The 14,758-nt window shown below is 37.1% G+C and overlaps 1 protein-coding gene across 13 annotated transcripts; it reads left to right on the forward strand.

Annotated features, from left to right (window-relative positions):
* Positions 1 to 329: 329 nt before the first annotated feature.
* LOC129779766 (neprilysin-11-like) lies at positions 330 to 11,816 on the forward strand. Of its 13 annotated transcripts, none has more exons than XM_055787447.1 (14): positions 330 to 466; positions 5,190 to 5,237; positions 5,288 to 5,372; positions 5,439 to 5,533; positions 5,595 to 5,888; positions 5,956 to 6,211; positions 6,280 to 6,436; positions 6,491 to 7,072; positions 7,129 to 7,288; positions 8,972 to 9,020; positions 9,077 to 9,144; positions 9,204 to 9,334; positions 9,391 to 9,555; positions 9,614 to 11,816. In XM_055787447.1, exons 2-14 carry the CDS (start codon positions 5,207 to 5,209, stop codon positions 9,785 to 9,787), a joined length of 2,247 nt encoding a protein of 748 aa, XP_055643422.1. In that variant the 5' UTR covers positions 330 to 466; positions 5,190 to 5,206; the 3' UTR covers positions 9,788 to 11,816. The 13 variants fall into 13 exon arrangements, with proteins under 13 accessions (XP_055643422.1, XP_055643420.1, XP_055643416.1 ...); XM_055787445.1 differs by having other exon boundaries at positions 336 to 466; positions 5,039 to 5,237; XM_055787441.1 differs by having other exon boundaries at positions 337 to 543; positions 4,836 to 5,237.
* Positions 11,817 to 14,758: the final 2,942 nt, after the last annotated feature.

The raw sequence follows: 14,758 nt of genomic DNA on the forward strand, positions 1-14,758 counted from the left end.
TGGTTTCTTGTTGTGGTGGCTGAGAGCAGACAAGCGACCACAAAGAGTTAATATTGACAAAGATTAACAAAATATGTCAAAATATTGGGGAAAGAACAACGATCCGGTTGATCGTATGAGGTGCATGGAAAATGTTTTGGAAATTAACTCTGTGAGTGTCTAAGTCATAAAAACAGATCATGCTCTCCGTTCGAAGTACCATATATTACTATTTTACGATGATCGGTGAGTAGTAAATTTTACACCGAAATCACCATACACTATTGGCAAATGCCAATAGCTGCAACAAATAGCTGAATTATGGGTTATAAATTTGGTCGTCCGCCATTAGCATCCTGTTAGTTGAGCATCGCACCGCGTTTTGTACGAATCGTTTCTCGAAATCAGTGTTTTTCAATTTTAACACTAAAACAAAATAGTCTGAAAGTGAAGTAATCTCTCGAAGTTTTGTGCAACTATATTCAGTGTAAACAATAGAAAATAACAGTGGTTCGAATTGGATGCAGTCAAATATTGATTATTATAATCAATATTTATCATCACGTAGATAGATCTCGTTCCAACCGAAAATTTTCTCCGTCAAATAGAAAATATGTCACTCTTGAATATTTCGATCATTCTGATTACTTTGGTTATTTATTCAAGCTGCTTCTAAGCAGCATTTATAGAGAACAAGAACAACACACGAATTGAAATTTGATTCGTTACATTTCTTTGGTACTTAATTTTCATTACTTTTGTAAAGCACATTGACTATGTTTTGATGGAAATAACTATTTGCAAACTTTGAAACAGCACCCAATATACAAGGAAGTAAGAAACGGTTTCGGGTATTAAATGCGCACATTGAAATCCGCCGTCAAAGGTACTTCTATGCTCATTCTTATGAAGTATGGAAGTCAGTCGCAAGGCCGTTTTAGTCTTTTCGTAAGAATTGCCTGTTTTTTTTTAAATTTCCAGAGATATACCAAAGCTCAGTTAATGTGAAATGTGTTTGGTCGAAACATTCATGAACCAAAAAAACGCGTGTAATAAATTCCTAACTGGTTTTATAGGTATAACCAGTTGGTGGCTCTGACCGCTGACTGGAACGGCGGATCCTTCGACTAAAGGAGACCTCGTTGTTGATAGCTCAGGAACTCGGATATTTGGTCTTGAGAAAGACCGTTTGGAATGTGGCTTGCACTAGAGAATGAAACAACACTTGAGATATCTCTAAGCATTGATTGATTATCGCGTAGATCTTGCACGGATAAAGCTTGGATTTCGAATGAAATATAATTTTGGTAGGAATCGGTTTGTAAGGTTCATTCGGTTTATGTATTTGTGTCATGCACCATACATCGCATTTCAAATGGAAGTAAGTGATTTGGATGGGGATAACGATAAGAAAATTTGGAAGTAAAACTATTCCACGGGACGCTTGTTCTTCATTCGTACTAGTCGGTCGCGAACACTAGTTGCGAAAATTGTTATTTCTTCAAAAAATTAACATCAATGTCTTTGAGAGGAACAACCTTTTCGGGATGCTTCCAACCAAGATGAGGCATGTTGGAATTTGTATCCGTTTGAATGAAACTGTTTGTTTTCGTTCCATACTGCTTGTTATCTGCATCTACCCTTAGTATGATTACCTCCTAAACATGTTCGATCTGGGCTTTCTCGATAGTGATCAATCTGACCAGTCCAGCATCTGAATCCCCAGTTCTATGAACCATGCCATATGGTCGCCCGACGTCTATAAACTGATGGGTTATCCCGTGGGGAAACACAATCGTCACGATGGTTCTCAAGTAGGGTAACACGGGGTGATTTGGACCACCCCTTTATCTCAAAAATTACGGCTCAACTTGGATTTTTTATAATGTCATTTCCTTCTATTGTTGAACCGTATGTAACTAAAGTAAAAAATCTTTGGTAAAACGTCACAAGTAGAGGGAAACGGTAGCATAAACACAGCAAGCGCTTTGATCGTCAAAAAATGTGAGTTTTCCGATAGTGGTTTCAAGGTTTTTCCCGCTAATTAAACAAACTTTTCGTGTATTGCGCAGTAAAGTTCTGTTCGCCTACAGGAGAGGAACAATTTGATGTAGCGAAACTCTAAGTTTGATAACAATAAATGAAATTAATTGCATTTTAATTTTTGCGTGTTGTGTGGGGTGACATGGACACGTTTTTTGTGGGGTGAATTGGTCCTACAGGTTTGAGACTTTTCTTTGGTTCAATTGATTCCAGATGCCGCTGAATTACGAGAAGAGGATGGACAGTCAACGTTGGAAGAAGGAGGAGCTTGAAAGGAGCAACGCAGGCCATCGAGAACGGATTTTCTTTGACCAAGCATCGAAAGTGTTTTAAAATGCTCGACCAACAGTGAAAAGATTCATGCAGAATTCGAGATGGTGTCAATCCAACTTTTCTGGTCTGGAATCTGGCCAAGACACCTGATATCGATCCCAAAACATTGTTACTGAATGTAACATTATCCCAAAATACTTTACATAAACATAAGTATGTTTTTTTCGATGAAACACACACTGGACCAAATCACCCCACAGACGGTCCAAATCACCCCGCATCAAATTTTAATGTCCAAAAATCATCTCTTTTATTTTATGATATATTTGGTAGATTGAAGCTTTATATAATGATTAAACATTATTTATTGAGAGAAAACAAGTGTAGCTTAGTATACAATGTGACATTTTTATTTAGACCGTATTGGTTTGGAAATATTAGGCGATTTGCTTAGGTGGTCCAAATTCCCCCCTTTTCCCCTACATCAAAGATCTGGCTGTTGTAGCTGGAAAGCTACCTGCTTTGAGAGAATCCTTCTCTAACCATCGAACTTGAACCTGCAAAGTTGCGAGTCAAAAAATCACGATATAAATAACCGTGTGGCCAAGCGTTATCATGTGACATGTGGCCGAGCAAAATCATCTTTTCGTTTTCAATAAATGATATTGGGTGTGAAACTTAATTCGTTCCCTTTGTTGCTTGGCAGCTTGTACCGTCTGGTATGGTGCCCATATTGGAACTGCATACTCAAAGATGCTGCGAACCAGTGTGCAGAACAGTGTCTTAAGGGAGTACATATCCGTGAATTGAATCGTCTGTCTTCGAATGAATCCAAGCACCACAAATGCTTTAGCTGTGGTGGCTGAGATATGATCTCGAAATCGCAGTTGTGTGGTCCAGATCACGAATAGAGTTGACCCGCTCCAACGCATTGTTGCCGATGCTGTACGAATGGTCGATTGTGTCGAGCCGTCGTGAGAATGAGATCACTTTGCATTTTGAGATATTCATCGCCATACCATTTTCACGGCACCGCAGCATGAGTTCGTCGACGTCCTTTTTGCCAGGGCCGTTGCCTTTGGACACATCAATATTTATTATAATATATTATAAAAAATATTATTTATAATAAAATATTACATATATATATATATATATATATATATATATATATATATATATATATATATATATATATATATATATATATATATATATATATATATATATATATATATATATATATATATATATATATATATATATATATATATATATATATATATATATATATATTCCCCGTGGTCGGGGAAGGTTTTTATGATAGTTCTCTCTAAGGGGGTTATAACTCGATAATTAATCAAGCAAATGAAACCAAATTTGGCATGTGGAGGTTTTAGGGTCCAATAAATGTTTTTAAGGTAGTTAGACACTCCTCCCGCCTCTCTAAGGGCGGGCTGCCATACAAATGAATCACAAATTTCTAAATTACTCGGGTATTCATAAAGAAAACGATTACATATTGACGAGCGTTGTTAGTCCATTTGATGTTTGCGCTATAGAGGCGAATGAACTGAAAAGTTTAAAGCCTCTTAAAAACAAAGAAGAAGAAGAAGTTTGCGCTAACGAAATTCATCTTCGTTCGAAAGTGGAAAAGGATTTTAATGTGATAGAACGCACTCCTATATCGTCTTCTATCTATATAAATAAAAATGGATCACCGAAAACTCGAGAAATAAATTGTCCGATTGAGGGCTGTCTTTATTCTATCATATTTTTTGTATCAAACATTTATTCCATGTAACGGAGAAACATGTTTTTTGCAAGTGGTTGAAAAATCTTGAACGAGAATTGTGTCTGAGAGTAATCTGATATTCTAATGACGAATTTTGGTAGAAGTACTATGAATTTAAAGTAAAAGGTAATTTTAATGGGTAGAAGATCAAATTTAATGGGTAGAAGATCAAACAGTTCTGCAATTGGACCCATGAATGTGCGCCTAATAAGAAAACGTGGATGTGATCACGAAAAATCAATTTTGGGCGGGACGAAGTTTGCCGGATCAGCTAGTAAAGTATAAAAATGTTTGAACTTGAGTTCGTCTGATAAACTAAAAAAATGCTCTATTTAGAGACGTGACAAAGATTCAAAATATCTGTGTTTCAAATGCTTGTTTCCTGTAAACTACAAAACAAAACCTAGATCTACCCACGGCTCTTCAAACAACTATTTAATTATCCAATAATTATCCATGGTATATTCATATTGAAGTTTGGTTAAGCAAGCGCAGAGAAAAACTGAAATGAAACTCGCCTTTCTCAAAGGTTGATGCATAAGAATTAAATTTGTTTCAAAGAATTTATGTTATAACTAGTGTTTATTCAGATAACGTTTTCATTTTCTCCTTATTCTTGATTTGAAATTTGATTCTTTGGTGCACAACCTCATGGAATGGGTCACATGCCATTTTCAAAATCCTTTTAAGAAATATATCGGTAAATTTTGTACTATTTCTAACTATTTTTATGTCATTGGCTTAGAAACTAATTCTAGCTGTGTAATTACCAAAACCGGCACCTTAAATGAACAAGATAGGCAAGTTAGATTTTCAGGAAACCCGGAATATTATCAGTGTCTGATTACCTTGGTACAACTAGTGCCAGCCCCCCATTCATGAGCATTTGGAGAAGCGTGATCACTTTAATCCCATCATCAGCTATCCCCAAAGCTCATACACGTTTAGTATTCTCGAAGCGATCTAGGACGAACGTCTAAAATCAGCCAAAACTCAAATTCGGTGAACTTAAACTGATCCTCTTTAACACACTTTGGCAAAACTACGATCATTCGAAAAGTTTCCAGCTTTCATCTCAATTTCAATATTACATTTTTAGTAAACAAAATTCCAACCATGGAAGGAAGCCCCCCGAATAATGTTATGGGTATGGCTCGACAATTATGAAACATTTTGTCTATTAAATCATATCAATAGTTTCAGCCAACAACGTAGAAGAGGCTCCTACCTTTAAATCGATCGGATCCAAATTACGACCTCTGTTGAATAGGTCCAAAGATGGGTAACCATTCCAAGGCAATATTCTATCACATATTATCTGTCATATAGGCCTCTGTTCTCCAAGCAGATCATATCGAGTTTTTTGTCGCCGATCCCTCATATTTATTCTGCTGGTAGCGATCGTCCTTCTGTCATCAATCATCCACATCATTCACCGTTATGGTAGTATATTCAACGAACAATTGAATGTTTGAAGCACAGCTGTATTCGTTCCTAATTACAGTGAGGACCCGACCGAACATTTGTCACAGCAAGGAATGTCTTCGTGCAGCAGCAGCCTTGAAACAGAACATGAACCCTCGTGTAGATCCCTGTGATGATTTCTACTCTTACGTCTGCGGTAACTGGGCCGACGATCATCCCCGACCGAAATCGCACGATTCCTACAATTGGTACAGCGAACGGGCGTCAAAGGTCTACCGGAACGTACGTGACCATCTGGAAACGAACATCACCCGGTCGGACCCTAAACCGGTGGCTCAGGCGAAAACGATGTACAAAGCATGTCTTAATAATGGTAAAAAGACAGAATTGTGATTCACGTGTGTGAACTTTCGGAAATCAATTTCTGTTCCATTCAACAGCTGATCCCAGCGGCGAACAATATCTCAAAAGGACCTTGAAGGAACTTGGACTCCCAGTGTATCCGTCTCTGTTAAACTTAACTAAAACTCCAAATCAAACTATGAAATTCGATTGGATAAGCTCGGTGGCGAAAATCCAACGAAAACTTTCGAAAAGCGTCTTTATTGGATTCGACATCGTGCCGGATCATACAAATAAGAGTCGTAACCGGCTATCTCTGGGATATCATTTATTACCACATATGCTGAATATCTCGTGAGTTTTCGTATGTCACAAACTAGCACTTGATTAATGGTGTACGTGTTTTGGTGGTGGAATTTTAGCGCTTTCAATTTGTCGGATCTGGTATTGATAAAAGACGGTTCGAGTGAAGAAAATGACGACTATATTAGTTCAATGGAGCTTAGCCCCGGTGATATAGAGGAAAGGATGTTATTCTTAGCTACAGAGTTCACGGAATTCCATAATAGATTGCCGAACGTATAATCGAATAAGATTTTGCAATTTTCTGTTAATTATTGTGTCTTTTTACAGCGTACGAAGTCCAATGAGACAAATATAGGTTATTACACGCTGCAAGAATTGCAAATGTTAACCGATCAGTACATCGCACCTCGGGAACCACTTCCTTTCTGGCAGTGTTATATGGATACTGTTTTCGCAGGAATACCAGAGGCAATGCCGACAGCGGAAGATAAGCTACAAATCGACGAGCTAGATATAGAGTATCTGAAGAAGCTTATCGATGTTATATCACGAGAAGAGCCCGCGCGAATTGAAGTATATGTTTGGATAAATGTTGTCTTATTTCTGTTTGCCAATTTTTTCGTCCGCGCCGAAGGAGAACAAGAATGCTCTAGGGTCGTACAGGAATTAATGCCCCCTGCGGTAATCCACATGATCGCTAAAGAAGACTTTCTGACAAAAACAAAACCACGCGTCAAACGGATGCTTCGGGAGATAAGAAGAGAGTTTGATCAAATGGTCCTGAACACGGACTGGATGGACGTTGACACCAAGAATGCCACCCTAGAGAAGTCTAAGGCCACGATTAGTTTGATAGGACATCAGGAGTGGTTTTTGGATACGAGAAAGTTAGAACAGCACTATCGTGGGGTATGATTAGCGGCATTATTGAAAAAGAAACCTTGTGCAACCTTTTGAATACACAGTTACAGATCAGTGATAGCAATCATCTGGAAAATTGTATGAACGCGAATCAGCTTTTGAACAGTGAAAAACTGCGCACGTGGCGCGACAGCAACGCTAGAGATTGGACCATACATCCATTGAAAGTGAATGCTCAGTACAATTTTGAACACAATGTAATCAGTGAGTTATCGAATTGAATTAGCCGCTATACATATTACCTCAAAGGAAAAAACTTCGCCAAAGCGTTCGAATATTTGAAAAAACAATCCAATGCTCGTACAACCCGAGAGTATGAATTGAGACTCCTTTTCCCTTCTGTTCAGAACTTTCCACTGAATGTACTCAGCAAACATTAAATCGTATAAGATGCCATAACTGGAGGCGATATACATACATTCACATTTGAGTGATATATGATGCGTACAATTGGCATATACGAGATATGGCTATTAAAAAACGGTTACGAAAAAGGGTCATGTTTTAAAAATTACGTTACAACGATATGCTTCCATTCAATATACTCCCCTTAGCTCCTCACACACTTTCCCATAGGTTTTTTCCATTGTTCGAAGCAGTGCTGAAACTCTTCTTTTGTGATGGTGTTCAAAAGCCGCGTCACTTTTTCCTTCCCCTCTTCTACAGACTAAAATCGAGTACCTTTCAACACGGATTTGATCTTGGGGAATAGAAAAAAGTCACATGGGGCTAGATCTGGCGAGTACGGGGCATGTTCGAGCACTGGAATGCCCTAAAAATTGCTTCACCGACGGTGCGTTATGGGCAGGTTGTTGTTCGTGTTTTTCGTCACGAATGATTTCCGACGCGCACTACAACCACGTTCCATTCAAACCACTGCTGCTCGCAAACTACTACAGTGACAAAAACGTGTTTTCGTATATTTTTAGCAGACACAAGCTACCGAACGCACTATTCGTTTTTCCCCCACCCCTCTAGGGCGCCCCCAGGCGCGCAGTCTCGTGTTTTAATAGCCATACCTCGTACATGTAAAGTGGAGGCGATATACAAATATGTTATATTATAATTGTATATAAAGCCGTATATACCGATATACGATGCATGTCACACTGATATGCGATTTGACCTTACAATGTTATAAAAAATTAATAGAATGTACGTAACTATATATCACATCGCGATATTAGGATGATTGTTGTACCGATATACGACCTCATCCATCAATGATATTGAGGAGCGTGTTTTTGCATTTTATACGATTTCAGATACACATGATTCATCATTTGATTGATATTTTATACGATTGTAATTTGATACGAATTTATATGTGATCCAGCCTGTGTAAAAGTTATACGATTTAATGTTTGCCGGAGAGAAATAATTTCAAATAATTTTCAATTAAATTGCTATCTTCTTATTCAGATTCGAATTCTTTGCTCCTCTAGCGAGTGGTAGGTGGGTTAAAATCGTGGAAAAACAAGAGGTGTTCGACTACATCGAACTAGCGATGACAGTGACACAGCGTTAAATTTGCCACCAAACATCTGAATTAACAAGTGAACGTACTTTGTTTAGATCACACGAAGACGCCATAGGCATAATACGTATCATTTGTAGTTCCAGAACTTATTAGATAGAGCAACCAAAAACATACCTCTTCTTATTAAGTGTACTGGTAAACTTCTGTATGGAACAGTAGTTGTAGATTTTTTACTCATCACTTATAGCCAATACACAACAAATTGTCGTCTCCGCTTCTCTCTATTGACCCCTCTAGCGAGAATACAAGATTTTTTTCCCGAACAATACATAAGAAAACACACTTAAAATCCTGACTCGAAGAAAACAATCCGAATAAATTCAGAAGTCCCATTCTTTTTTTTTCAGCCATACCAGTGTCAATGATTCAGTATCCTTTCTACTACCTTGGACTAGAGTAAGTTATATCCAATCATTTCAAGATAATCTATAAATCAATCCATTCACTTGTAGAGCCCTGAACTATGGTGGGTTGGGATCTACTCTAGGGCACGAATTGACCCATGGATTCGACAGAGATGGTAAACGAAGAGTTTTCTTCACTTACTGCTAAAAAAGCTGAGTAATCGTATTCCGGTAGGTATTCGTTTCGACAAGCACGGAAATAGAGAATCGTGGTGGTCGGTACATTCTTTGCAGAAATATGATGAACGAGCTGCCTGTTTCGTCCAGCAGTATAATCGATATTATGTTCCCGAGGCCAAAGGATTTGTACGGAACTAGAGTTGGATTAATTTTATATCGATAAAATATTATTTACACCACAGGTCAATGGTAATCTGACCTTGGGTGAGAACATTGCTGACAACGGTGGCCTTCGGGAAGCATTTCACGCATATCAGACATACGTGAAGCAGCACGGTCCAGAACCAATCTTACCTGGCTTTGAGGAGTTTACGCACAACCAACTATTCTTCCTGTCATTCGGAAATGTACGGATGGTGATCATACACAAAGTACTCATGGAATTACCGCCTGTATTTCTTACAGATATGCTGTGGAACATTGCCACTCAATGCTTCAAAAGGGATCCTAGATGATGTACACTCTCCGTTCAAGTTTAGAGTTCAGGGAACTCTTAGTAATATGGAGGAATTCAGCGCAGCTTTCAAGTGCCCACTAGGCAGTTTCATGAATCCCAAAAACAAATGCCGCATATGGTGAAAAAGCACTGTAGAACATTTAGATAAAAGCTCAAATAACATAATCGAATTTCAAAAGTAGTAGCGTTCATTGCCCAGAGCTTACAGCGATTATATTTTTTCTCTTATTGCTATCCTTTTTTTTTGCGCATACGACATAAGTGGTTCAAAGGAATTCGAAGTGAAAAGCTCAACTTTTCTCAAAATAAAATTTCCTAAACACTTTTGAAAACTTATGATATGTTTGATGAAATGATGCTTCTAAACATTAGGTTATTATAAAGGTTAGCTCTACATATCAAATGAGTTCTATGTAAAAAGGTAATACATTCTCTGCAAGTGGGAAAAATCTTGAACGAAAATCGTGTTCTGGTGATGACTTTATATTATAGATGAAGTATTGGTGGAAATGCAAGGAAATTCATGGAAAAAAAAGTTAGGTTATGGTCAGGACCATGTCTTCTACGTATTCAAACGATATCGAGTAATCATCTTCAATTAATCAATATTAAAATCAATTTGAATATGTTTCCGGGCCTGCCAGTCTGATAGAGAGTGAACTGCTCCACAAATACGGATGAATCATTTTGACGTTTGTTTTGCGACAAGGCAAGGTTGCCACATTTACAAGAATGCAAAAGATGATTTCGATCGAATCGTCAAGTCGAGTTTCAAACCAATCGGATTCTGGGATATGGGTGACTGTTCGATATTGTTACCGCAATAATGGATCAAGCGTAGATTTGAAACTTTGAACGCCTTGCATGGCGGATGTAATAAGTACAAGGCGTTTACCTTAACATTCCACCAACGACACGATCACAAGCGTACTCTGATGTCCAATATAGCAACGAAGAAATACTGACAATGACAGACGATCATCAACAGAAATCAATAATGTAGACATTGAATCTGGCAATCGTTGGGCAGTACTATATTCGCCTCATCTGAGCAAAACACTTAATATTCATATTGATGTTGAGTTCTGCGATTCGATGTGAAACATTAAACACATTTGCAAGTCTGTGAATATGGATGAAATATGTCGGTATTCAGAATACCGATGTGAATACTCTATTGAATGAAAACGACGAAAATCCATCAGCTCCATTGAATCTGTCTGACGCATCGTTGTTCCCATTTAATGAACAGTTATAAATCTAACCGTCCATCTTGAAAACGGCAAGCGCGTATTTTCCATCGAAACAACAATCGAACGAAATTGATATTGATTTTCTTCATTTTATTCTTCGAAGTTCCTTTTTTGATACAGCCTTGCAATTTTTATACTGTATTCACAACTGTAAGTGAAGATAAAATAACATATTAGGGTAAATTATCTTGGTTTGTCCGATTTAGGGTATTTTTACGCAACTAGTAAATGCAAATCGATTGCTCTTCAAGAAAATCACATATATTCGATACGAGTTTGGGTTTGTTGAAAAGCCCCAAGTCTCTAGTTGCTAATACTGCCACAAGGCGTTGAAATTATTCAAATTTTTATGTTTCTTAACGATTTTTCTCAAAGAGAAATTATGATCATGGTTTGTCCGGTTTTAGAAATCACCATTTTTGAATGAAAACATTCGAATTCTCAAGTAGATGTTGTATTTATCATTGCTTGAGTTTTCTGTCATCATATTGATCCATTCATAATTTAGGCTTTCTTCAGAATATTGCCTTTTCTTGAGCATTTTAAAAGTATTCACCTGAACAAACTCAACACAGAGAAACTGACACAATGAACAAACTGCAGCGCGTCCAGCGGTTGCCATGGAAATCATGTGGACAAAACAACATTATTGAATTGGACAACTCATGATCAGATTTGAGTTCAACAAAATGCGTTAATTTAATGATTTAGCTATGAAAAAATGATACAAATGGTGTACAAGCATGATGTTTACAATATTTATAAGTGTTATAATCCAGAAAAGGTCTGAATACGTGCCAAATAATCATCTGGTGATCGATTAAAAGTTAGCTCGAATGAGGGGCGCATTGACACTAATAGGAGGTGTATTTCATAATCCTTTGAAACATGTGATTCCGTAAAAATATACTATAAAACTACTGTAAGTCATGAAAAAGACAACAAAAAGAAACAATTTTATTTATATGTTTGAAATATTCGAATACCTGATTTGACAAAGGTGTGCTGAATTAGAGCATTCAAACTTGACAAACCTAAATCATTTAACTTATATAAATTTTCGCAGAATAAAATTTCTTCAAAACTAATCGCAATTATATATTTTTTTGTGATTATAACATTGTTATTTATGGAAAGAACTACAAACCTTCCATAAACTCACATTGAAAAATTTAAAACCGCAGCGCCGCCTAGGTGTAGCATTGTATGTTAGATCGCCATCTACATTCTACAATGAATCGCAAATTTATAAAATGAATATTATGAATCAGCTCATGCGATACTACATTAGAGCTACATTAGAGCTCAGAACCACAAAATTGATGATGTTTGTTTATTATACGCACTTAAAAACAGGATTCTTCTTGAAAGGCGTTAACGTTCCCTGCGGAACTTTTGCCGTCTCAACGTATGCATTAACTAGCGTCATTTATTAATATTAGTTGAGATTTCTTAAGCCAAATAACACGCCTTGAATGTATTCCGAGGGGCAAGCTCTAGAATACGCGTGACCACAGTGCAAGTCGAAGGAAATTTCTTTGACGATAGATCCCCCGGCCAGAACGGGAATCGAACCCGAACACCCGGCATGACAATGTGAGACGCTAACCACTCGGCCACGGGTCAAAAACAGGATTCGGTCGTGCTTATTCATTTTATTTCTATTTAGATTCGTTTCAACCATTAAATGTTGTCAGCATATGGTAAGAAAGTTGGAGTTTTGTATATTTACGATTGGTTCCACACACGTTCTGACCAAAGTCATAGATAATCTTTAAAAAATTGAAGTTTGATAATGCATACGGTTATGAATGCTGTGGATAATGGCGATGAAATCGATATCATATTAAGTTGGCTGTTATCATTGATTATGTAGGGGCCGATAAGAGAAGGGTTTGCAGTATTTTTAGCGCAACACATGCTACTCATTGTTTACAAAGTTGAAAAAAATCAAGTTATAGCATTATACCACGCCATTCTATTAATATACATACCACATTATAAAATGATGATTTTCTAACCTTTTCAACGGGGAAATTTAAAGGAAAATTCGGATTTTTCTAACAAATTTAAACGAATTTCATGAAAAAAAAAGTTTTACTAGCTGCACCATCTGGTTGTAAATCAAACGTAAATTCGTCAATATTCTTGAATACATCATGCGATTTGGCCTCTTTACGAATTTACGCAAAGCTGAATCAGCTCATGCGACATCTACATTAGAACTCAGAACCACAAAAGTGAGGGTGTTTGTTTATTTTACGCACTGAAAAGCAAGATTCGGTGGTGATTATTCATTTTATTTCAATTTAGATTCATTTTAGCCATTGAATGTCGTCAGTATATAGTAAGAAAGTTAGAGCTTTGTATATTTACGATGGTTTCAACACGCGATTTGACCAAAGTCATAGATAATCTTCGAAAATTTTAAGTTTGATAATGCATACCGGTTATTGATACTATGGATAATTGCGATGAAATCGATATCATATCAAATTGGTCGATATCATTGGTTATGAGGGGCCGATACGAGAAGGATTTGCGCAAAACACCCTATTCATCATTTACTTAGTTGAAAAAAATTAAAGTTACAATACTTATAACAAGCCATTCCTCCTAATACACATATCCCATTGTAAAATGATGATTTTCTAACCTTTTCAGCGTGGAAAGAATACACAAAACCGGGAAATTTGAAGATAAATTCTGATTTTTCTAGAAAATTTGAACGAATTCCATACCAAAAAAACAAAACATCCTCATTTTACTCGCTGCGGCATCTGGTTGTAAATCCAACGTAAATTCGTCAATTTTCATGTGAATAAATCCATATATCCAATGAATCCACAGATGTAAACGCGCCATTAGAAGTAAACGAGTGGTGTTGACTCTCCGGCCGTCAATTGACAGCTTCCCGAATCAAGCATAACACCCCTGCGAACAACAATTTTTTTTTCGACCAGGGATGCCAGGCAATTTTTCGAAATATCACGCCGCGGAATGTTATTGTAGAATGTGAGAATAATTGTAAACCTGAGTATTAAATCAATGTCCTGAAAAAAAGGTGATGAAGTTGGTCGAATTTCGAGCGACATAGCATGCGCTGCCATACCTATCTCACAGATAGTGACGTCAGTCGTTTTGTTTATCTTTGTTTGCCCATCGCATCCATGTGAAATTGCTATTTTCAGGAAGTAATTTATCAATTAAAAACGTAATTTTTTGTAGTGCTCCCGCCGAATATGAGGCTAATGTGATAGCGTAAAGTGAATATTTGTGAAATCACGAAGAAGACGGATCAAAGTGATATTTCCATGTGCCATTTTCACTCCCCCACGATCATAGAAACAAACGAAGTTTCGTTATTTTACCGTTATTAAGTGGATGTTTCGAAGGCTCTGAGTGTCGGTGTGTATGTTGTGAGATAATAATCGCCAATTAATCAAAATTTCACCGAAAATGTTACTGCTTTCGAGAACTAAGCATATGATTGCTCTCTGGACCTTTTTACCACATGAATAATCGAAATAAGCCACGATATGATTGTCATCTGTTAAAAAACAACCAGTTAAATGATTTCATGAGAATTTTGGCTCAAATTATGATGCAACCATGAGTACTTTCAACATTGTTTTGTTTCTTCCATACACATTCCATATTGAATGCAAATAATTACGACACGATATTTTGCTTGCCAATACAGATACACTTCGCCCACTGCTCCACCTCTATATGTATCTCATTGGTATTAAATTATGATTCTTATGATTCTGAATTCGAACCGTTCCTTCTCACTAGTGATGTCTAAATTTTTCATTTTATTCGATTATCGATTAATCG

This window comes from Toxorhynchites rutilus, chromosome 3 (genome assembly GCF_029784135.1).
Source record: "Toxorhynchites rutilus septentrionalis strain SRP chromosome 3, ASM2978413v1, whole genome shotgun sequence".
NCBI classification, from domain to species: Eukaryota; Metazoa; Arthropoda; class Insecta; order Diptera; family Culicidae; genus Toxorhynchites; species Toxorhynchites rutilus.